At 44.4% G+C, this 22699-nt stretch overlaps 1 protein-coding gene across 4 annotated transcripts in view; it reads left to right on the forward strand.

The window, feature by feature from the left end:
* AGK (acylglycerol kinase) overlaps positions 1-22264 on the forward strand; it is a 38994-nt gene extending 16730 nt beyond the window's left edge. For all 4 annotated transcript variants that reach the window (XM_083572383.1, XM_083572382.1, XM_083572384.1 and 1 more), the window contains 12 exons: positions 2293-2368; positions 4301-4393; positions 4888-4920; positions 7776-7870; positions 10832-10901; positions 11607-11686; positions 12422-12479; positions 14036-14183; positions 14521-14618; positions 16244-16314; positions 18482-18566; positions 19991-22264. In XM_083572383.1, coding sequence (XP_083428509.1) covers positions 2293-2368; positions 4301-4393; positions 4888-4920; positions 7776-7870; positions 10832-10901; positions 11607-11686; positions 12422-12479; positions 14036-14183; positions 14521-14618; positions 16244-16314; positions 18482-18566; positions 19991-20125 — 1042 coding nt within the window. In that variant the 3' untranslated portion in view covers positions 20126-22264. The remainder of the gene's footprint in view (positions 1-2292; positions 2369-4300; positions 4394-4887; positions 4921-7775; positions 7871-10831; positions 10902-11606; positions 11687-12421; positions 12480-14035; positions 14184-14520; positions 14619-16243; positions 16315-18481; positions 18567-19990) is intronic.
* Positions 22265-22699: the final 435 nt, after the last annotated feature.

Genomic DNA, 22699 nt, shown 5'->3' on the forward strand with positions numbered 1-22699 from the left:
GCAGGCGTATTGGTTTTAAACACATTGGGGCTTTTTTTGTCAATGACTGTGGCTCCCGGTGGCTAGCATCTTCACCACCATTTTATTATTTATATGCTGCCCATCTGACTTGGTTGCCCCAGCCACTTTGGGCAGCTCCCAATAAAATATTAAGAACACAATAAAACCTCAAGCAGTAAAAGCTTCCCTGTACAGGGCATCCTTCAGATGTCTTCTAAAAGCCATAGTTGTTTATCTGTTTGACATCTGATGGGAGGGCAATCCACAGGACAGGCACCAGTACCAAGAAGGCCCTGCCTGTAGTTTCATGTCTCGCATTGAGGAAACGGCCAGAAGGCCCTTGGGGCTGGACCTCAGCGTCTGGGCTGAACAATGGGAATGGGGATGCTCCTTCAGGTATACTGGGCTGAGGCCATTTAGGGCTTTAAAGGTCAGCACCAACACTTTGAATTGTGCTCGGAAACATACTGGAAGCCAATGTAGGTCTTTCAAGACCAGTATTATATGGTCCTGGTGACCGCTCCCAGTCAGCAGTCTAGCTGCTGCATTCTGGATTAGTTGCAGTTTCCAAGTCACCTTCAAAGGTAGCCCCATGTACAGCGCATTGCAGTAGTCCAAGCGGGAGATAACCAGAGCATGCACCACTCTGGCAAGACAGTCTGTGGGCAGGTAGGATCTCAGCCGGCATACCAGGTGAAGCTGGTAGATAGCCGCCCTAGACACAGAATTGACTTGTGCCTCCATGGACAACTGAGAGTCCAAAATGACTCCCAGGCTGCTCACCTAGTCCTTTAGGGGCACTGTTACTCATTATAGGACCAGGAAGGGATTTTTTGCTTAGGAGGCCAAGCCACCCCGCTTAAAAAGATTGTCTCATTGACCTAAACTGCAAATTCTAGCTTAGGCTTATTTTTGATAGGGGGTAAGTCTTACAAACGACACATTGTTTGGAAGATGTCCCTTACTTAAAGTCTTGTTTTCTTTTCCCTGGGTGCTCAAAATAATTTTTGAAGGATAATTCATAATTAATACCATGGTTATTTATTATGCAGTAGCAGGCATTAAAATGCACGAGAGCATTACCAAAACAAGGTCAGGTGAAGTTTTTGTATTAATGTTGCTGAATAATAATAAAGCAAGTGATATTTCTCTTTTAAAAGTAGAATTTGCATCTTACCAACCGAGGGCAAGTATTCCATATCTCATTAGTTGGGTAATAATACATTATTTGCTTGAGGGCTTATTATTTGGGGTGGCAGGCAGGGTTGTTGGGGGGGAAATATTTAAAGTTTCTAAAGCCATAATAGAAAAGTGGCGAGATGTGCATTGGACTAGGGATGACGGGACATAGCCATGAAGCTTACTGGCTGAGCTTAGGCCTGTCACCATCTCTCAGACTTGTCTACCTCACAGGGTTGTTGCAGAGATGAAGTAGGGGCTTGGGAACACCTTGGAGGAAAAGAGGAGCAAAAATGTAAAGTATGGTGATGGCACAGGATTTCCATCCTTGAATAATCCTAGAGTTCAGAAGGACTTCCTTCTAAACTTACTGTTTGCTAGTAAATAGCTTCTTTTTATGAAGAAAAGAAAGTCCTATGCTGATGCTCCCTAAAAATGTCCCTGGCAACACAAGCTAGTAGCAGTGAATTCACAAATTCACTTATGAACACAGGGCAGTGACTTGTATCGCCTCATAATATGACCCTTTGCTGTGAGCCATTAAGAATCACTGTGGTGTAGCAGTTGATGTGTTGGAGTAGGACCTGGAAGACCCGGGTTCAAATCCCTGCTCATCCGTGAAGCTCACTGGATGATTTTGGGGCAGTTGCCATCTCTGTGTTACCTACTGCTCATCTCACAGGGGCGTTTGCTTGAATTAAATTAGGAGCGGTCCTTGGAAGACGGGTGGGATAATAATGTCATGTGATAAATAAAATGCATAGATTTATCTGACTCTGGCACTGCCCAGTGTTCCTTCTTCTACCCCCTCACTTCCACTAATTTGCTCTTTGCTTCTGTCATCACGTATTCAGTTATCATTGTTTCCCAGGTATCTTGCGACTGAGAACTGTGTATGAATGACTCATCCTGCATACAAAACCTCACTCCAGTCAAATATCCACCTTTATACTGATCCCATCCCATGTCGGCTTTTTTCCAAGGATCTGCAGAATAGCCTGTTGCTGTTATGAACATGATTTTGGTTTTAGTTAACAATTGAGGGTATTTTTTACGTGGAGGGAAGGGGAACTATCATAAAGTGACATCACACTTCTTCTTTTAATTTTCTAGCAAAGCCAGGAGTCTTTTTGAAAAGAATGCGGCCCCAATTCTTCACTTGTCTGGTCTGGATGTGACTGTGGTTAAGGTAAAGACAGAGAATGGACTTGTGTTTTCTTCTCCTAGCGACTATTTCCTCTTCCCAGTATATATCGGCCAGAATCCATCTGTTGCTAGAGGTGAAATGAAAGATAAAGAGTCTATAAGTGCTCAAGTTGGGGAGGAGTTGTGTTTTTTCTTATTTTAAAACCAGTGCTGGTGCCGGAGGAGATTCTTGAGAGTCCCATGGACTGCAAGAAGATCAAACCTATCCATTCTTAAGGAAATCAGCCCTGAGTGCTCACTGGAAGGATAGATCGTGAAGCTGAGGCTCCAATACTTTGGCCACCTCATGAGAAGAGAAGACTACCTGGAAAAGACCCTGATGCTGGGAAAGATGGAGGGCACAAGGAGAAGGGGACGACAGAGGACGAGATGGTTGGACAGTGTTCTTGAAGCTACCAGCATGAGTTTGACCAAACTGTGGGAGGCAGTGGAAGACAGGAGTGCCTGGTGTGCTCTGGTCCATGGGGTCACGAAGAGTCGGACATGACTAAACGACTAAACAACAAAAACAAAAACCAGTGCCGTGTTTTGTGTTTTGGTGGGTTTTTTTGGGGAATGTTGTTATCTTGCTTTCATTTCATTGACTCAAGGGCGATGGAGAATATATACAAGATTTTGGCGAGAGAGCCACCAAGGCCTGTAGGCAAAGAGAAGAGTTGATGACTCTGCCTGAGAAAAGTTCATTCTCATGCACGAGAGCTCATAAAATTGCCACAGGGCACTCGAGATTGATTAAGAGCAGTCCTTTTTTAAACACCTTTAATGGCCTCTCGGATAAGAAAAAAACTCGGCATCTCTGATGAGAACATAAAAAGCCAAGAGAGCCTTCCTAAGGAAGGGAAGACTGAACTGTTCTGAGATTATATTGTGCTAGCTGTTCAACAAACTATTGCTAGCAGAAGTATGTCCTTTCTCCACGCACAGGCAAGAGGGCATTCTGCTCAGGAAATGCCTGACCCTGGGATCAGGTAGGCAGGGCTAATGGGCACATGCCTAGGAATTTCAGTAGTGAGCATTTGAAGCTGCCCTTATACTGAGTCACACTAGTCCATCTATTTCAGGGCTGTCTACTCAAACAGATAATAGCCCTCCAGAGTTTCAAGCAGCAACTTTCCCCCCAGCTTAGGTATGCAAGTAGCTAGAGATGATTGATCTAATCCCATCAATATGCATGGCGCTTTTACTGAGTGGGTTTTTTTGTGCGTGCAGAGCACATGTTCAGCCATTGAGCTACGGACCCTCCCCATTGGATCACAAAGTATTTTATCATTCCATGTGGTTAACTTGTAAATTGGAAGGGTTCACAGATCAAGTAGGATGTTGTATCTCGATACGTGGATGGGAGACGGTTGCAAATCCCCCCATACATTGCCTCAGGATGTAGCGTGGATTAGTTCAATAGGTGGTGCTGCTGCTTTTAGAAATAATCTAGCAGAGATTGTTGGCTGAATAAGAAGGCATGGTTCTCAGAAGCTACCCATTTGGAGATACGTCAAAACCATCAATTACTCCTGCAAAAGCAACCAACTTCTTTGAATGAAAAAAGTGATTACATGTTTTGAGTTTGGCACTTCTAATTTAGAAACAGCATGGGCTATATTTATCTTAGTTGAGCATATATATTGTAGGGATTTCTCTGTGTTACATCCTGTATTTTGGGGGCGGGGCTTTAGGAGGGGTGATGCAAAACTTTGAAATTAATAAATGAGAAGATGTGTGCTGTTGTGCTGAGTATTAGATGTACGCGTGTTCATATGGAGATGAAAGGTTTTCTTTTTGGGCAGCCAATACCCAATGTTAGTCACAATCATGAGACCCATTGAAATTAGTGGACCCAAGTCCTTGCTTTTCACTGGGTCCGATCTGAGTATTAATACCACCCAACATGTTTCTGGCCTCTCTGTATCTATCACAGACAGATTATGAAGGGCAAGCGAAGAAGTTGTTGGAGCTGATGGAAAACACAGACATGATAATCGTTGCAGGAGGTGATGGAACGTTGCAAGAGGTACTGCAAGAATTCTTCTACATTTCTCCCCATGGGAAAATAGCACATAGGGGAGGATTCTTGATAGGAGAAGCTTTTCTTCCACCTTCATGCACTCCAAGCTCCCCCCCCCCCCCCAAGATTCCTCTCATCCTGGTTCCCACTAAACCATTCGAAACATCATGTGGTGTAGCAGTTAGAAAGTCAGACTGGGACCTGGGAGACCAGTATTCAAATCCCCATTCAGCCCGGAAGTTCACTGGGTGGCCTTGGGCCAGTCACTGTCTCTCAGCCTTAACCTACCTCACAGGGTTGTTGTGAGCAGGGAGAACCATGCACACTTCCTTGAGCCCCCTGGAGGAAAGGGTGATATGTAAATGTAATAAGTAGGTAACTGGAGCAAAAATTGTAGGATACATCAATGTTTGGTGGTGTGTCATCTGTTCATTTGAAGAAGGAAGGCAAGTTCTGGTTCATTTTACCGATGGTAGCTAAAAAAAGTTTTTTTCTTACAGGTCATAACTGGCCTTCTCCGGAGGGTGGATGAGGTAAGGTGTTTTCTTCTGTTGCCTTTTTAACAGGAAAATCCAAAGCATTCTGTAGTCTCACTGTCTTGTCTTTTTTGTTAGGCTGACCCTGCTGTTGGCTTGCAGTTTCATCTGTCTGTCTTGGGCCCAGGGAAGTCAATCTGTGTCTGGGGTGTAGCACCCCAGAATGCATGTGGGGGCTTCGTGTGATGGAGCGCTCCTCCGTACAAAAACACTTTTTAGAATAGTAGCATGTTGACAGGAAGGCTAGGCCCCAAATTCTTCTCCCTGGTTTTCTGTGTAGAGAGACTTGTTTCATATGGAGCAAGAGCAATCAGCCATGCAGTCCCCACATACAATATGAAATGGTACAGCCTTGCCACAGGTTTGTTGGCTTATTGAGAATTAATTAGGCCTTTGTCTTGGAAGTAGCTTCTTGCCCCAGTTTTGAGGAGTTCCTGGTAAGCACAGCAGGGTAGTTTCGAATGCAAAATTTTCGAACAGGCATTTGTCCAGATTTGCAAAACAAGTGTTCCTCTGGACAGTAGTCAGGTAAAGTGAAAGTGGAACCCATGACTGTTTGCATTTCCTTTGGAAGCAAGCTTTGGGTGAAATCCATACACCAGCAGGGGTGCATTGCATAAAGCGTATAAGGCTGCTTGTTAACAGAATTGTATTCCACAATGTCTTATCAGTACCTGACCAAAAGGAAAAAAAGAGAAAGACAGAAAGTGCAATTTAATGATTCTCTCTGAGATCCCAGGAGGCTGTTAGCAACTAGAATTGTGCCTGCTGTACAGAGCCTTTGCCTGCTTATGGAGAGACAAAATTTATATTTCAGCTTCGGTGCAAAGAATTACCTTGCTTCCTTTGAGAAATTGTAAGCTTTCAAATCTCTACACTTGAAAAAAGAAACCAGGAAAAAGTAATAATCTGCTGTGACAGCTTTGCTGCTTAATGGAGGACCATTCCTCTCCTCCCCCATCTCCTGGAAACGGAGGAATTCCTGGGTAAAGGAGCAATGGATCTGAGCTACAGTGCTGTGTAGTCTTGGCCTTTTCATGTCAATCTCTGTTTCCTATCAGTGGGGAAGGGATGCTGTCTTTCCCTATTGCTGTCCATTTATAGTTGCCCCGGAGGCAGTCATCAGATGCCTCCTCTCTCTGTACAGTGACGGACCCTTTTAGCTAACGGTTGGAACTCACAATGAACTCCATGAACTTGATTCTCTCGACTGGACAGAGCGAGTTTCAGGAGATGGCAGCCCCTTCCACCAGCCTGCTTTCCCAGGCAAGAGATAATAACTGGATCCCTTAACCAGCTAGGGAGAATAATGGGCAAGCAAACAGAGATCACACTCTACAGCCATTGGCCAGGTTATTCGTCAAGCCAAGCCATGAGCAATGTTATATTCTTTTAAAAAAAGAAGTTCATCTTCCCAGCTATTGATGGCGCATAACTAAAGAGCAGCTTCTCTGTTTCATTGCAGTACAGTTCTAGTTCAGACTAAGAGGACAGTAGAGATCAAGTTATGCTTTTGTTTGAAGATTTTGTATAGTTCCAGCATGCTTGACCTCACCCTTTCATTTCCTTGCAGCTTCTAGATTGCATGTTGGCCCGGCGGGAAATGAAGTTTTGCTACCTCCCATGACAAAACACTTCCCTTGAATTTTCTTTCTTATCCCCCTTTCACTTTGCACGCTAGAACGGTGCACCCCATCATAGCTCACAGTAACCCCAAACTCCCTGAATATTGTGCACCTGTTCTGCTGGTGCAAGTCTGTGACCCAAAAAAGGCCCGGCACTCGCCAGCACCGCAATCTCCAGTTAGCTAACACCTCTTGGCAGGCTGTGGTTAGTACTGTAGGCAAAATCGCTGTGTCTCTCTGTTCGTTTGACACTGGGCCATCTGCTCTGAAGTATAAGGGGACAGAAGAGATAATGAGATGAGGAAGGAGACTGGTTGTAAGAGAGGCTGCAACAGAAAGGCATGGAAGCAGATGGAGCGCTTCAGAAAATGAGTTGGATTTGCTGAATCACTGTGCTGCAAGCTGCAGTCTTCTGCAGAGAGCCAAGGTGTCGTGGTTGCACAGTCATTAACATTGATTTGCTGGCGTACTTGAAGGAGCACAGCTCTTGGTTTGCATGTGTGTGCACATACATGTGTACTCTATAGTAACGTGGCCTTAGCAGCCGGGCGTTGACTGGGAGAACAATGCAGGCAGTGACTTCCAGCCAGGCAGCATGTCTAGAGAAAAGAGCTGTGTTTGAACCTTCCAGTCGCGTCCGAGCCGCAACCCAGCATGTGACCCTCCCTTATTAGCAGATCACCTCATTCTGTTGCCTGCTCCCCCAATTTGCAGAGTTAAAGATAAAGACTGTCAATCTGTCTGTTTGGAAAAGGGCTGCTTGATTGGTGTGTAATAATAACCTCCCGACTTGATTGCCAGGGTGCCTTATTTTAATATTCCCCTTCGCAGAAAAAGACACTCTGCATTACCGAATTTCCTGTCTCGGCCGCGCTTTGCTTGGAGATGAAATGCAGCCTGAGCGCAGCCACGCTTCGGGTGCCACCTTCAGTCTTTTAGGAGATGGCAGGTTGCTGACAGAATCCATACATTGCTTGGAGAGGACGTGCCAGGCTCTGCGTGTGTAACAATGCGGCTAATGACTACAGAAGGCTGCTTTGTAGCCAGTTGGCATTCGGAGGGGCTGTCCGGAGAGGCTGATGTTCCGAGTCATTCTTTATTACTGCCTCCCTTTCAGGAAGAGCTTGCCTGGGGTGGGGGGTGAAATCAGGCGCAGCTGTCCTCTGCACAGAAAGGGAGCTGGATTCAGCTGGCGCTGATGCAGACTTGTTTTGCCCTTGTTCCCAGGCAGCTTTCAGTAAGATTCCCATCGGATTCATTCCCCTCGGAAAGACCAGCACCTTAAGTCACACGCTTTATCCAGAGAGTGCAAACCAAGTCCAGTAAGTGTGTGTGTGTGTGTGTGTGTGTGTGTGTGTGTCATACGAGAATCAGTGTGAAAAGGAGTAGGATGGCAGGGAGGAGGAGGAGACTGGTGTATATTGAAGGAAGGAAGGGCTGCAAATCTGGTCCGTTCCCCACCCCGCAAAGGGACCATTTTAGGCACTTCAAGATTATGTTATACATGGTCACCTTCAGAAATGAGAAAAGATCTATATCATAACCTTAATGTACCTAAAATGGTACTTTTTGTAGAAGTTCAGATTATTATTATTTATTTAATTTGTATACCCCCCCTTCATCCATAGACCTGACATTTTAGTGTATTTTTAATCTTTGTTGGAAGCCGCCCAGAGTGGCTGGGGAAACCCAGCCAGATGGACGGGGCACAAATCATCATCATCATCATCATCTCAGGGCAGTTCCCAACATAAAATTACCATAGGAAAAAACCCACAAAATACATAATAAAAATAAGAACAAAACCAAAGCAAGAATCCCTCCTCCTGTAACACATTTAAAAGGGCATGGGATATCAATCAGCCAAAGGCCTAGTTGAAGAGGAACATAAAGGTGTATAATGAAGGCATCACATGAACCTCCCTAGGGAAAGCATTCCACAAACTTAGATTTTACATTTATTGTCACATTTGTACCCTGCCCTTTTTTCAAGGAGTCCAAGGCAGCATCTGAGGGGCCTCCTTGTTTTGTCCTCGCAGCAACCCTGTAAAGTCTGCCTACCGTGGACTTCTTCATTGACCTGGTGATTTGAACCGAAGTCGTCATCCCCATCCCTGGTCTGCACCAGCCTTCCCCAACCTGGTGCCCTTCAGATGTTACGAACTTCTCCACCCACCCCTGACCATTGGCCATGCTGGCTGGAGCTAATGGGAGTTGTAGTCCAAAACCTCTGAAGGGTGTTCGCTTAAGAAAGGTACCACTAAGGTTGGTTGCCTTACTCCCTAATTCCATCGCACTTGTTCTCACTGAAAGGTCGGCCGGCCTGGAAGCAATTTAATTAAAGCCAGCACCGCTGAATCCAGCTTCCACTTGAAAAGGGCAAGGGGGGAACCCTCGGTCATGTCAAGTTGGCAAGTATAAGTCTGGTTTGTTACAAGAGCATTGGCCTTCTCCGAGCTGCAAACAAAGGATGTTGTGCCAGTTGGCTTGGAGAAGGATACCTGCAAAGCTTCTGTTGAACTGAATGCTAATTAAGATACAGTTAGCAATAGCAAGCAGGCCTCTCTGTGGCAGTGAAATAACACCCACTTACTGCTGTGGAACAGGAAAAGTATGATGGGAAGACGATACACCACATCTCAGATTTAGCAATCCCCAAAGTGCCTTTCACACTGATTTGTTGTTGCCTTGTTACCCAGCTCCCCACCCCCTGCCCCACCCCTATTATTTGACCATTCCATGAAGCTGGAAACGCTTCTGATCTTGCATTTAAGACAGAGTTAAATTTCTGGAGATTTCACAGCAGGGAGAAGGGACAGGATATACGGTAATTTTTTTAAAAAAGTAATATTTATTTACTTATTTTATTTTATTTTTTACCAACCACCAAAACACAAACAGTGAAGCCCCCAGGCGGCTGATACATTGGGTATACATATTCAATAATATACCTATTAAATAGTATTCATGTAACATATTCAAATCAACTATATGTACACTTCTACATACCTTAACATTCCTCCTCCACAAGGTTTCTTTAACTTTTAACATTTTAATTGCCCCAGATTGTTCAAACCTACCCAAATAACTCAATATCTTCTCAAACCAATCCTCCTCTTTCTCACAGACCTTAAGCCCTTTCATTCTATGTATCTTCACAGTTAGGTATTCTAAAATTATAATACTATTCAGTTTTTTCCTCCATTGGTTCACCCCTAGCTTCTTCTGCATTTTTCCAATTACTCGCTATAACCTGTCTGGCTGCAATTACCATCAATTTTACCCATTTACATTCCTCTTTTGTTTTTAACTCGAGGGGCAGGATATAAATGCAACGATGAAAGATATGTGCCAGTGTAACTTGAGAACTATAACGTAGGCATCCTCCCTTTTCATGCATTCTGATCCGTTCAGTTTGTGGCAGTGCAGCAGGAAACCGACTCAAAAGGCTGCGTTCAGAAACTCTTGCTTTTCTGCTTGCAACCTCCTAGTGAGCTTTATGGCAAAACAGGCATTTGAACCTCATCCATAGTCAACTTTATGCAAGACCCACAAATTATTGGGCAAGACTATAGTTGGGAGTGAGCAGAAGGTACTCTCTTACTTCATGGCAGCGCAGCCTTCACTGAAGGCGTTTTGTGTCGCCTGCCCTGAGGCTGTAGGATCAGAGTAGGCTTGAAATCGAAATAAAAGCTCTAACGCAGATGCCAGTGTCCTCTTTTTGTGTGTGTGCAGGAATACGTGAATGTGCTTATGCCAAGTCAGGCTGATCGTTCCTCTCACCCAAATGGTGTCAACTCTGACTGGCAGCAAAGTACCTCATGGGGGGAGGTCCTTTTCAGCTCTGGTGCCATCTAGGGTCCTTTTAAAGGGAGATACCTGAGCTAAACCGCAGAGCCTAGGACTTGCCGATCAGAAGATCGATGGTTCGAATCCCCATGATGGGGTGAGCTCCCGTTGCTCAGTCCCTGCTCCTGCCAACCTAGCAGTTTGAAAGCATGTCAAAAGTGCAAGTAGATAAATAGGTACCACTCTGGCGGGAAGGTAAACGGCGTTTCCGTGCGCTGCTCTGGTTCGCCAGAAGCGGCTTAGTCATGCTGGCCACATGAGCCGGAAGCTGTACGCCGGCTCCCTCAGCCAATAAAGCGAGATAAGCGCCGTGACCCCAGGGTCGGCCACAACTGGACCTAATGGTCCTTACCTGAGCTCAAGCCTAGGATGCTCTGCAAGGGAAGCATGCCCTCTGCTACTGAATAACATCTTCCTCTTGACTTCTTCTTCAGGCATATTACTGATGCCACGTTGTCCATACTGAAAGGAGAGACTATTCCACTTGATGTTTTGCAGATTAAGGTAGCCATCGTTTTTCTTAGATCCTCCTCTTTCTGGGAGGGATATTTTTCTTCATCTGTCTTTTGCCATGTGCTTTTCTAACCCCATTATGTTTTTAAAGAGCATGCAACAATATAAAATCATTTTTTAAAGAACAGTGCACCTAGTGCAGGGCAGGGACTTGAACCCGTGGCCCTGACATTGAGAGCCTTATGCTCTATCAACTGAGCTATCTATGAAGGCATCTGGGAAGGAGAAGAGGGGGATTTGCTCCTATAATGTTTTTAAGCCTTTCTATTTTTTATGTTCTTAATTGTTTTTAAATGTGTGAAATTCGTTTTGTTTTTAATTGCGCTGTTTTTACCGCTTTGTTGTTTGCTGCCCTGGGCTTCCTTGAGAGCAGTGAAGGGATAGAAATTCAGCAGATTAATCATCACCATCATCTTGTGAAGATTTCCCTTTCATTTAAATGATAACTACTCGTCATTCTTGCTTTGGTCTTCTGATAGCCACAAAATTAAATGACTCATGGCTAAAATAACATTGCAGACAAGCACTCTACACTGAGGAATTAATTTGCAATTCCTTTCTTTTATGTGTTGCTGGAATATAGTGGTTGGTGTTTTTGTTCTCAAACCACTGATCCATTGTTGGCAAGATCACCACAGATTACTGCAATTTATAACATTTGACTTTTGTTAGTGATTGTTTGTTTTTCCTTTATAGGGGAACAAAGACCAGCCCGTCTTTGCTGTAACTGGTTTAAGATGGGGGTCTTACAGAGATGCGGGAGCAAAAGTCAGCAAGTATGTTGACCACTATTGCTTTGTTTTCTCTTTGCCCCTATCTTGTACTTCTAGACAGTTTCTCCACTATCTCCAACAATATGCAAGCAAGGAGCCCACTGGGACCAGATCAGGCTGTGAAGTGTTAAGTCAGCTGCTGATTGCCTCTGAATCCCTGGACCAGGTTCCAGAGAAAGACATGGGAAGCCTCTAAACTGTCACTATTTTTCGCAACAGATTGAAGCACATACCAGAAATTTACGTTTGTGCAATTAAAATGGATTAAAGTGCTTTGTGCAATCAATCCACTTTTCTATTAAAAAAAACCTGCAGTGAGAAAAGTGACAGGGAAAGTGTGGGATGAACAAATGCTAACAGGAAGATGAGGAAATACCCCACAAGCAAATGGGGATGAATTCAGGATGAATGCTCAGATGGGGATGAATGCTCAGTTTTGTAGAACTGCCCCCCGCAAACAAATCGGAACAAGTGCTGAATAAATACCAGACATAGTCTGACCTCTTTGCATAAGCAAAACAGGATGAATGCTCAAGAAACAGGTCATCTGGAGAAGCCCACTGAGTACATTAGCACACATCCAGGTGCTACACCTTCATGCGCATTGCTTGTGCATCTAATGTCCAAAGATTAAGTTGTAAGAAACAGCTTTAGTAGATACTGCATTGGAAAAGAGGACTGCTTTCCCCGTGCCCCCGGTTTTATTTTGCTTTTTCGGTTCATTTTATTCTCTTCTAGGTACTGGTATCTTGGGCCTCTGAAAATCAAAGCAGCCCACTTCTTTAATACATTGAAGGTAAAGACATTTCAATATGGGTCACACAAGGCTAACACAGTGGGAAGATCTGTGATGCACACAGTGGTGGATCACATTTTTGAGTGCATGAAGTCCCCAGGTTTAGTCCAAAACAAAAGAATTTGCTGGAGAGTCACACCCAGACAGCTGTGAGCTAGAGGGTCTGACACTGTGTGAGGCAACTTCGTGTGATCTTACTGTATGTGGCATATAATGTAGTTTGGAGTGCTTACATATCATATTTAAGGCAGTGTTGACTTTTTTTTAACGTAGCTCAAAACCGACCAAGCTTTGGTTATTCATATTTTGCCAGGAAAGGGTGGCAGAGACAATTGGCTTTTAAAAAGTCTACTAGTGGAATGCAGCTGAAATAATACTACAATGCTAGAAATTACTACAGAATATTAACTGCATTATGGAAGGGTAAACAGCCTCTCATGCAGCTGAGGTTGCTCGGCTGCCTTCCTCTAGTGCAGTCCTTTCTCATGGTTTTTGTTATGCTAATGATTCACCCTGAGATTTATTCAATTGACGTAAGTGGTGCCTATAAATAGAGCCCACAGGACTGTTGATAATCTGCCTCTTGCATTCAGCCTACCTTCTGTCGCAAAATGAGCAGAAAGGTTAATTGCTCTAGTTCTCAGGTACTGAAGGATTTGACATACATTAAAGTAGCTGCATTCCCCCCCCCCCGTTCACACCCTTTTCTTGATTCCTTAGCAGATAATAAACATATAACTCTCCTGTGAAATGCCCTGACACATCATAACATATGTACTGTCTATGAGTTTGCACGTAATACTAAACCATGGTTTAGTGGTATGTGGACAAGCTGCAGCGAGCCCAAACAAAAGCGTCAGTCTCACCTCTCCCCCCCTCACCTTTCTGAGTGATTTGTTTTATATAAACCAGGAATTCTGTTTTTGAACAAACTCTGTTCAAATTAAAGTGTTGATTTGAACTCTTGAACAAATTAAATAAAGCAGCTTCATAACAATGGTTTGGCTTGTTTTTAACCTTTCCAGGATTCCTGGTTGGTTCAACAGGACAAGCCAGGGTTTATTCAACATGAAGTTAATCTCTTCAGAAGGCTTCCTTCTCCTGACTACATAGGAGGGAAGAGTGCAACACTTCACTCAGTCTTGGTGCAGCTCACCCACATAATGTTAAACCACAGTTTAGTGTGACAGTCGAGTGCAGCCTTTGCAAGACACGATTTAGATCAGCTAGACCAGAATTTCTTCTCTGCGGCAGGACAGTAACCTGTTTTGGGTGAAGTAAAGTTCTTTCCTCACACACACTTTCCCCAGCCGCTCCGTCCCCCTCAACTGACAGAAACACTTGTTCACCTCATCGCAGGGAAATGGGCTAGTATAATGGCTGGAGGAGAAAGCAGCAGGTGGGTTAAGCAGCCCCTAGATTGCCTCTTCTGCCTTGTGGCTGTTTGGTGGCAACCATAATTCCAAGTCTGCCTGCTGCTGAATGAATGGTCGGTCTAGCTCTCACATACCCCTGTAGAAATGGTTATTTTGCTTTTTCTTTCTGGAAATTCCAAGGAGTGGCCTCAGAAGCATCTAGCCTCCCTTTCCTATTTGGACCCAACTCCAAGGCCTCCTGAGGAGCCAGAGCAAAAGACCCCTAGACCTCCTTTATACATCAGGCTCTACAAGAGACTGGCACATTATTGGACACCTGTCCCCAAAGGTAAGCGGTCAGTCATTCTCTCTCAGATAGATAGATATATTAAAGCTGTTCATTAAAAGAATCCTTTCTCCCCACTGTGGCCCTGCAGCAGGGCCTTGAGAGATCTGTCACCTTTTCCAATTAAGTCAGCGAGTTGCTTTCTTTTTGTTGTGTGAACTTTGAACTTCTTTCTTCCTTTTCTGCGGCTGTAGTTCCTTTGAGCAGCCAGCATTAAATATAGATGGAACAAGGCCTTGTGAAGTAAGAAGAAATAGAAGGATCTGGGCCTCTGCTGATCTTAATACGACAGCGCTTATCTAACTTTCTGTTTAATGGTGTCTTTCCTCTCGGACTTCAGAAATCCCCAAGGAGGTGACCCCGGAGGCCTGGCGAGAAATGCAGCTGTCCGCTATTGAATTCTCTGTCACTACTCAGAACAGACATCTTGACTTGAAAGTAAGAGTAGAGAAATAAATTAAAAAATGCTAAGCTTTCCTTCGCTTCACAAAAGTAGTTGCTTTGTAACTTGAGGGGATAACAGCCTGCTTAGGCCTAATACATCGGGTCTGAATTTGAAATGGTGGCAACCTGAGATGTGCGCGTCTGTTTTGCTTTGCCTCTCTCTAAGTCCCATACCCTGTGAGCCGTGTGTGCGCTTCTTAAAGTGGGCCATGGCAAAAAGAGAGAGAGAGAGAAGCATATATACACAAACATGCTTTTTGTACTTTATGAGTACCTGTGCCCATTCTGCACATAAAATGTGTGTGTCATTTCCTGTGCAGTAAGTCCATTGGAGCATGGAATGTTTAGTGCAGAGTATCATTTCTTGAGATTCTCTGCTTTTAAGGAGGCACAAACCACCTAGACCTTACTGCTTCACAGATAGACTTGAAAGTGTGTGGACAAAGCCTGCTGGATCTCTGAAGCCAAAGGAGGCAACAATTTCTCATGATCAGGAAGCTAGCTGGGCTCCAGGGCCCCACGCAGTTATCTTTTCTTCATGACTAACAGAAGTAGAATAAATTTTGCAAGGCTGGTAAATAATTATGCACCATTCAAGGGTGCTTGCTTTGCATAGTTTACGCAAGCTTTTCAGTTTTTGACTTGTATTTATTTGTATGTTCAGCATCGCCCTTATAGGACTTTAGGACAGAACATAAGCCTGAAAGCAAGAGGCCTAAGGATTATTGTTTACGTCTTCCCTGTACCATTTTTTCACTGAGCAAAGACTGAGGTGCCTTGTGCTGAATAACAGCAAGTCCTAGGAGCTAAATTGAACATTCCTCCACAGATTGAAGGATAATTACTGATATGCCCAGTTTTTAAATGAAATGCCAGCTAGGCGGTATGTGTGCAGTAGATCAAAGGAGCGAGGATGCAGCTAGCTGGGCTGTTAAGAGACACTTCTGGGCTCAGAGCACTGCTTTTTTATTTATTTATTTATTTATTTTTTGTTTGTGGTTGGGTGCAATTCCTGAGTGCATTCTAAGCTCTAGGCACTCAGCTATGGGTTTACCTGTACCACCCTACCTACCAGCCTGCTTACAAGGCCACCACAATAAATTCAGAACCTGAACTTGCCAATCTGAGAATCCTTAGCTTCAAGGATGGTTGAAAGATGTAAGAAGATGTCATTCTGTGTGCTATTTCTCTAAGATGTGAAAGAGGAGGTTGGAGGTTAATTTTTATTCCTTCTACAAAGAACACTCTGCTTCAACTGCAGACGTGAGTTCATTGCCCTGGGACTGCAAGGCTGTAAATGTCTACTCAGGAGTAAGCTCTACTTAGTTCAGTGGGACTTGCATTCAGGTAAGTGAATAGGAGATTGCAGCTGTGTGTGTGTGTGAGAGAGAGAGTATGAGAATATGTTAATGCGCATTCTGTCTAGTTTTTGACCTGACAGTGCCCTTCTATGGCTCACACAGGTAACTCTTTGCTTTGAATTCTCCTGGCTCCCAAATACTGTTTTCCCCCAGAGAATGGGAGATGCTACTGAATTTATTCAGAGGCAGATGGTGGGGCTTACATGAGATGCTGTGGCTGTTAGAATTAATGCATCCATTTCTGAACATTTCTTTTAGCGCACAGAAGACTTCATGAATATTTGCATTGAACCAGATTCAATCAGTAAAGGAGAATACATTAAAAGAGGGTGAGTCCTAGAGAACCTGTAATGATATGCCTTATTGCTATCAGAAAATATATTTATCAATGTGCTTTTGGAGTGAGTTGGTAGTTTGTATAGTAAGGTGCATTAAGGGCAAAACTGGAGAGACTGGACTTAAAATCTAGAGCGGAGACAAAACTAATTGGTGCCCCTGGCATAAATAAACCCTTCTAATGATCCCAGCTGTGTGTCAGCTTCAGTCAGGAAGGACACCAAAGGAATAGTTCTTGGTGGCAAATCACAGTCTCTAATTTTTAGTTTCCATGACCACTACAAGGCTGCAGATCATTTCCCCGTTTTCTTGAATCTCTTCATATTGCTCCAGCGTTGACTCATGGTGACTTCCTACATTGTTGTTGTCGCTATTTATTTCATTTGTGAATGGCTTTCCGTAAAACATCTCAAAGCAATTGAACGATAAAAATGCAAACCATAAAAGCATATCTAAAAACTAGGAGAGTCTTGAGACAAGGATAGCAGATGGGAACACTGTTAAGTCAGTGAAGAGGATGAATAAGAGGGAGGCTTCTATCCATATCCTTCCTTTGAATCTTAAACCCCAGTATGCACTGTCAGGACATGGTGTGGTGTTGCCACAATGACCTAGTAGGCAGGGCATTGTCCAAAGGCTCATGATGCAGCTACCTTTCTGAAGCTTAAGCAGGTCTCCTTCTGATTGGTTCCCAGCTTGATTCCTCACCCTGGCATGCAGACACGGGGTTATACTCAAGGAGCTGGCAATCCAAGCTGGTGCAGTGAGCCACCTTACTAGACTTGAACCTTGGTTCAAAGCGAGCACAGCAAAGAGCTTGTAGCTTTGAGCAAGTAACATTGTCCTGCGCTTCTCTTCTTTGTGTGTAAAATGAGACGATCCCTTCGCCTCGCAGTCTGGTTGAGGGTGATGAACTCTGAGTCTTGGGTGCATAGATTTGGAGGGAAGTTGCATTGATCTTGATGGAACTGACTTCCAAGCATTAATTATTCAGGTTTGCACTCCCTACTATTAAAAGGATGAGGCAGCTCGAGGAATTTGTAATCCATTTTAATTTAGGCTCCCTGACAAGGCCGTTGGCTTCGCGAGCCCCCAAATCAGCCACGGTTCCTCACTGCTGCACTTGATCCATAGCTTTCTCTTCCGATTTGTCTAATCTTAATGTATTTTGTTCTTTAACAGAGATCGGGCTTCTTTTTGGGGCTGCACGAGGATTACCCTGCGGGAGTTCCTCTGGGCTGTAAATCAGGGGGCAGGGTCTCCATCTTGCGGGCAAATCTTGGCTCACCAGGTGGTCTCAAGCTGGCTTGCAAGGGCGTTTTCCCTAAACCATACCCACCCACCCACCCACTTGTGACATAATCTGATGGGTGTGTGGGTGTGATAAATCCTGATGGGGCATTCATGTTCCTAGCAGTGAACAGCAGCAGGCAGCCCAAACAGCAAGATGTTAAATCCTGCTCAGTTTGGCAGGACTCCATGCAAACCACTTCCTAGAATCATAGAATCATAGAGTTGGAAGAGACCACAAGGGCCATCGAGTTCAACCCCCTGCCAAGGGGTCCTGATTCAGGGACATGCGTGTATCAGACTCTTCTGGTGAAGTACAATAACAACCTTGTAAAATACACAGTTTTGGGCTTTCCCCCCTCCCTCCTTTGTTTTCCCTTCTGCACGGGTTCTGTTTCTTTTATTTTTCTCTTTTGTTTGTGTCTCACCATGTCTGATGCACATATGTACTTTTTGAACTTTCAATAAGGATGTTTAACAGTAACAATAATAAAGATCTGGCCTGTGGAGCCAAAAATTCCCTACCTCCACTGTAGATAATGTGCTCAAAGCGGGTGCTTCAATTAATGCTGCTTGTAGCTTGGTTTTTCAGATATGTCTTGCTTTTATCGCAATTCCCATTTAAGGGGAGGGTCTTTCCTAGTTGAGGCTTGCTGCTACCCCATCAATTCCTTCTGCCACACAAGTTCATCGGTCTCTTAAAATGTTTCATTTAGTTTGGTTGGCTATAGCAGAAGAAGGAAGTTGTGTCGTCCAGTGCCTTTCCGGGTTAGCAAGGCAATCTGCTTGCCGGCTTCTCTGCAGCCCCTTTGTGCTTTAAGCATAGCTATAAAGGATAACTTGGTTGCTCTCTTCCTTTGTTTTCTACAGAAGCCAAAAGATGGAGGACCCCCACTTGTGCCCAGAAGGAAGCCAGTGCCTTCAGGCTAGCAGGTGTATCTTGCAGCTTCCAGAGGTGAGAAATAAAACATAGGGTAAAGCTATGCTTTCCTCATTCTTCCCTTACAGGTAGTGGAAGGATCCTGTCCCCCACCTAGAATTAGGCAAATTTCCTTCTGTTGTATAAAGGCAGAATGATTACATTCCAACTTGCTTCATTGGGATGGGATATGCCCAAAAGCCAGCGTCACCCATCCTTCCTAATTCAAAAAATCAGTATGTGACAGTCTTCCTTGCTGTATTCCCACCTCCTCTTGTGTCTTTTACATTCAGGTAGGCCAGTTTAATGTCCCTTTCTATTCCCAGGGCAAAGCCACTGTGTGGCAACAGGAGGAGTGTTTTTTGTGGGCAATCAGTTCCTTCCAAAATAGCAGCCTATATTTCAGCTTTCAGAGAATCCTGTAGTTATGGGTAGGAAGCCAGGTTCATAGAAATTCCCAACATGCAAATTCCACCTGTCCGAGCATAATCCCCAGTTAAAAATCACATTTGATGGACACAGAGACAAGGAGTGGGGGCAGGGGGAGATTCAAGACCCTGTAAATTGATTTTGCCCCCTAATCATGCTATACATTTGATGGGTAGGTTGTTTGGAATCCCAAAATTGACTATAGCTTTTAATGGACGAAAAAGGACTTTTCAGTTCTGCAGCTTTGGACAAAGCAAGGGGGGCCGGAGGGAGGTGGAATGGGAAGAGGAGGTTAAACAGAACTAATTTGTCCAACCTATTTCTAGGAGGTGGTGATGGGGGCGGGGGCCACCACTAATAGCAGGGATCCAATGAGGGAAGACTTTCAGGTGGCAGTTTCAGGAACTGTCTCCTTGGGTGGTCCCTATGCAAACTGGGAAGTACCGAAATTTGGAACCAGGACATCTTCCCTGTGGCCAGAGAGATGCATTTGACAGATAAAGAGAAGGCATGAATTTCTCTAAAGGAAACACCTGCCTGTGCTGGGCCTGACACTTATGGAATTGGAATTGTCAGCAGGCAGAAAGCAGGTGAGGTAATTTGCAGGCTATCTTAAGTGAGAGGCTTGATGCTGTCTGGCAGAGTTTGAGCCAGGGGTGAGAAATCTCAGCCATGGGGTACCAGGACTGTTCCCTAATCCATTTAGCCTCTCACCCTCCAGCAAGGCAGCCCTCCTGTCAATCATGTGATATCACCTAGGCCACGCCCCTCTACTGGGCATAGCCTTGACAGCTTTACCTGGCTGGAATGCGCCCTTGAACTGTGATAACAGCCATTTTAGAAAATAAATAAACAGTGCTTTCTCAGTGAAGTGTTTCAGAAGAGAACAACTTGAAGTGGAGCCCTAACTAGGATGAACACCAACTCTTTCTGGTATGTCTGGCTATGTGACCGTGGAGGAAAACAGCCCCAGCTGCTCAGACCTAGCCTTTGTCAGCATGTCTCTTTCATCTTTCCTGCTTTCTCTGCAGGATACGGAAGGCTTCTTGGCTGTGGACAGCGAGGAGTACGAAGCGATGCCAGTGGAAGTGAAGCTGCTGCCCAGGAAACTCCGCTTTTTCTGTGATGCCAGAAAAAAAGAGCAAATGCTTCAAGGCGCATCCTAGCGAAGGCTGCTGCCGCCAGCCAACCATGTGAACTTCAAAACGATGCTCTCGGCTCCTGGTTGGCAAGCTGGCGTTTGCATCTGATAAGGCCTGCAGGCATGTCAGGTGCCAAAGAAGACACATATGGAAAGGATCTCTGAAAAGGGGGTTAAATTGGTTAAGTTTAAAGAACTGCAGCTGGAAAAATTTGCATGCCTTTCCTTGAGAACAATGAAAGACTTTGTTTTTTTGCAGACTGACCAGTGCTTTGTGTGTAAGTAGCTGGATCTCAGAGTTCTAAATTCCCTGCCTTGGAAGTGTTAGGGTAGAAATCCATACATATTTATTTGGGTCTCGTTTGGCCATTTCTTGAGGGAAGAATGGCTTTCCCCTACTCTCAGAATTGCTATTTTCAGCAGAAGCGCTGTTTTGGGTGTTTGGCATTATGCACATATTTTTTTCCCAAGGAGGTGACACACTTAACAAAAGAAATGAAGTGGGGGGGGGTTAGTCTGAATACTTAAAATGCACACAATCCAAGTTGACTATGTACTTTTCTTAGAGAGAAGCTGTAACGATGGAAAGATGCATCTCAAATGAGTGTGCATTGCCTATGGTCAAGGTGCTATTATGCCAAGTCACAATGAGTAGCAGCTCTCCAGCTTATAGCAGAGGTGGTTTCCACGCCTGCTATTAAATATAAAATTAAGATGCCTTTGATAATGCAGGTAGAACACAGACCTCATGGCGAATAACTGTTGAAAGTATCATTCCTCCACAGATAAGTCTAACCCAACTTGATGGCATTCGCTGCATCTTGTAGGAGCTATTGCCACATAGCCTGTGCGAACTTTCCTTTGGTCTGTCCTGAATCTTCCAGCACTCAGATTAAATCATGAGGGAGAAAAACGTTTCTGTATATCATAACTCCTCTTACTCATATATTCTGTAAACTAAAAAAACAAACAAAACTAACCTTTCCTTATTTAGGAGCGATACTCCAACCCATTGATCATTTTAGTTGCCCTTTTCTAGCTTTTTGAAGTGAGATGACCAGAATTATAGTGTGTTCCAGAAATATTCACTGTGTGCTACAAGCTCTCTGCTGGTCCCTGGTATGGGCTGGGAGCCTTGAACCCCTCAATCGCATTTGTAAGGAAATTAATCACCAGCTCCCTGGCCAAGAAGGGCTTGGCCATGTCTCTGATTCCCAAGACAAAATACATTCATGTTCTCCCATTACTAACATAAAAATCCTCAAAACGTATCTCTGTATTAGAAAGAAGTATCTCATTACAGATGTCCCATAAAGCGCTTTCAGAATAATTGGCAGGCACAAAAGGCTGTATGTGTTAAAAGTGAACTTTAATAGAGTAAAAAAAGTCCATTATAGTATGTACATGAGTCCCTCTTGGGCTCCACATAAGCAGTGGCAATCCACAAACTTAGTGCTTTCCTTCTTGCGGAAAAATGAAGAAAGCCACAGGTACAATTGACACCGCTAAAGGAAGGTGCGTGGTCACAGCTTAGTGAGGAGAGGCTAGCTGCCGATCAAATCAGATTCACGCTTCATCCGAGATATTAGAATTATCACAGCCTGTGCTGCCTTTGTGGCCGCATCAAATTGGTAGTTGTACACTAAACTCGGCTGCTGAGGGATACTGCTTTAAATCACAACACCCTATAGATTTCTTACCTAGGAGAAGAGAGGAGGGATGCCCTCTCACTGACACTACCAAGAGGGGTTTCAGTCAATCCACCCTTTTACCAGAAATACTTCCAGTATCAAGTGGGGAAGTATCGCAAGCAGCTTTATGGCCAAACCACATGTGGGAGAATTGGGACTGGAACGCCTGCTGCGCTCAGGTGTTTGGTCTTAAACTTTCACAACTACTGATGAGCCAACATTGGATTCAGGCAACAGTTCTGGAGGAGAGGTTTATCCCCCCTTTACTTAGTCAAGATCTCTCCCTGAGCTATTAGTCCTTCTAGGTGTTAAGTCAGGTAACAACTCATACTTCGCACTTCTCCCAGTGAGGCCATTAGCAACCTTGCAGGTAGGGGTGATTTCGATCAGAGAACCATTTCTCTCTCCTTGTGTAGTTTAACCCTCTCCCACAGGGCTCCTGCCGTGATCCTACTTGAAAGAAGCACATTTTTTTTCAAGTATCAGGTGAACCAGTCACAGTTCTGTATATTGCTTGGTGGTCTTGCAGTGGTGGCCCACTGTGATGGCCGATTCCCAATTTCTCTTATGAAAACAGCTGGGTTGAGGATGCTATGTATTTACAGTATACCCCACAATAAGCTTTTGGAACTCTATTGCAGGAGTGGGGGATCCTTTGTCCCTCCAGATGGTGCTGAAATATAGACTCCTGTCATCCCTGGTGCTTGCTAAGGCTGGTGGGAGTTGTAGTTCAGTGACGTTTTACAGCTTTCCCTCATTTTTAGTCTGATCCTATTGGGACTCCCGTACACCACAGTGTTGGAATAAATAAACGAACGCCTAGAGGGCCAAAAGCTCCGCACAACCTGCTCTACAACAAAGCAAGCGGCACTTTTTCGCAACAGCCATCACTTACAGAAGAGGTTTTG

The sequence above is a fragment of the Podarcis filfolensis genome, assembly GCF_964270895.1.
Source record: "Podarcis filfolensis genome assembly, chromosome: 10".
Classification (NCBI taxonomy): Eukaryota; Metazoa; Chordata; class Lepidosauria; order Squamata; family Lacertidae; genus Podarcis; species Podarcis filfolensis.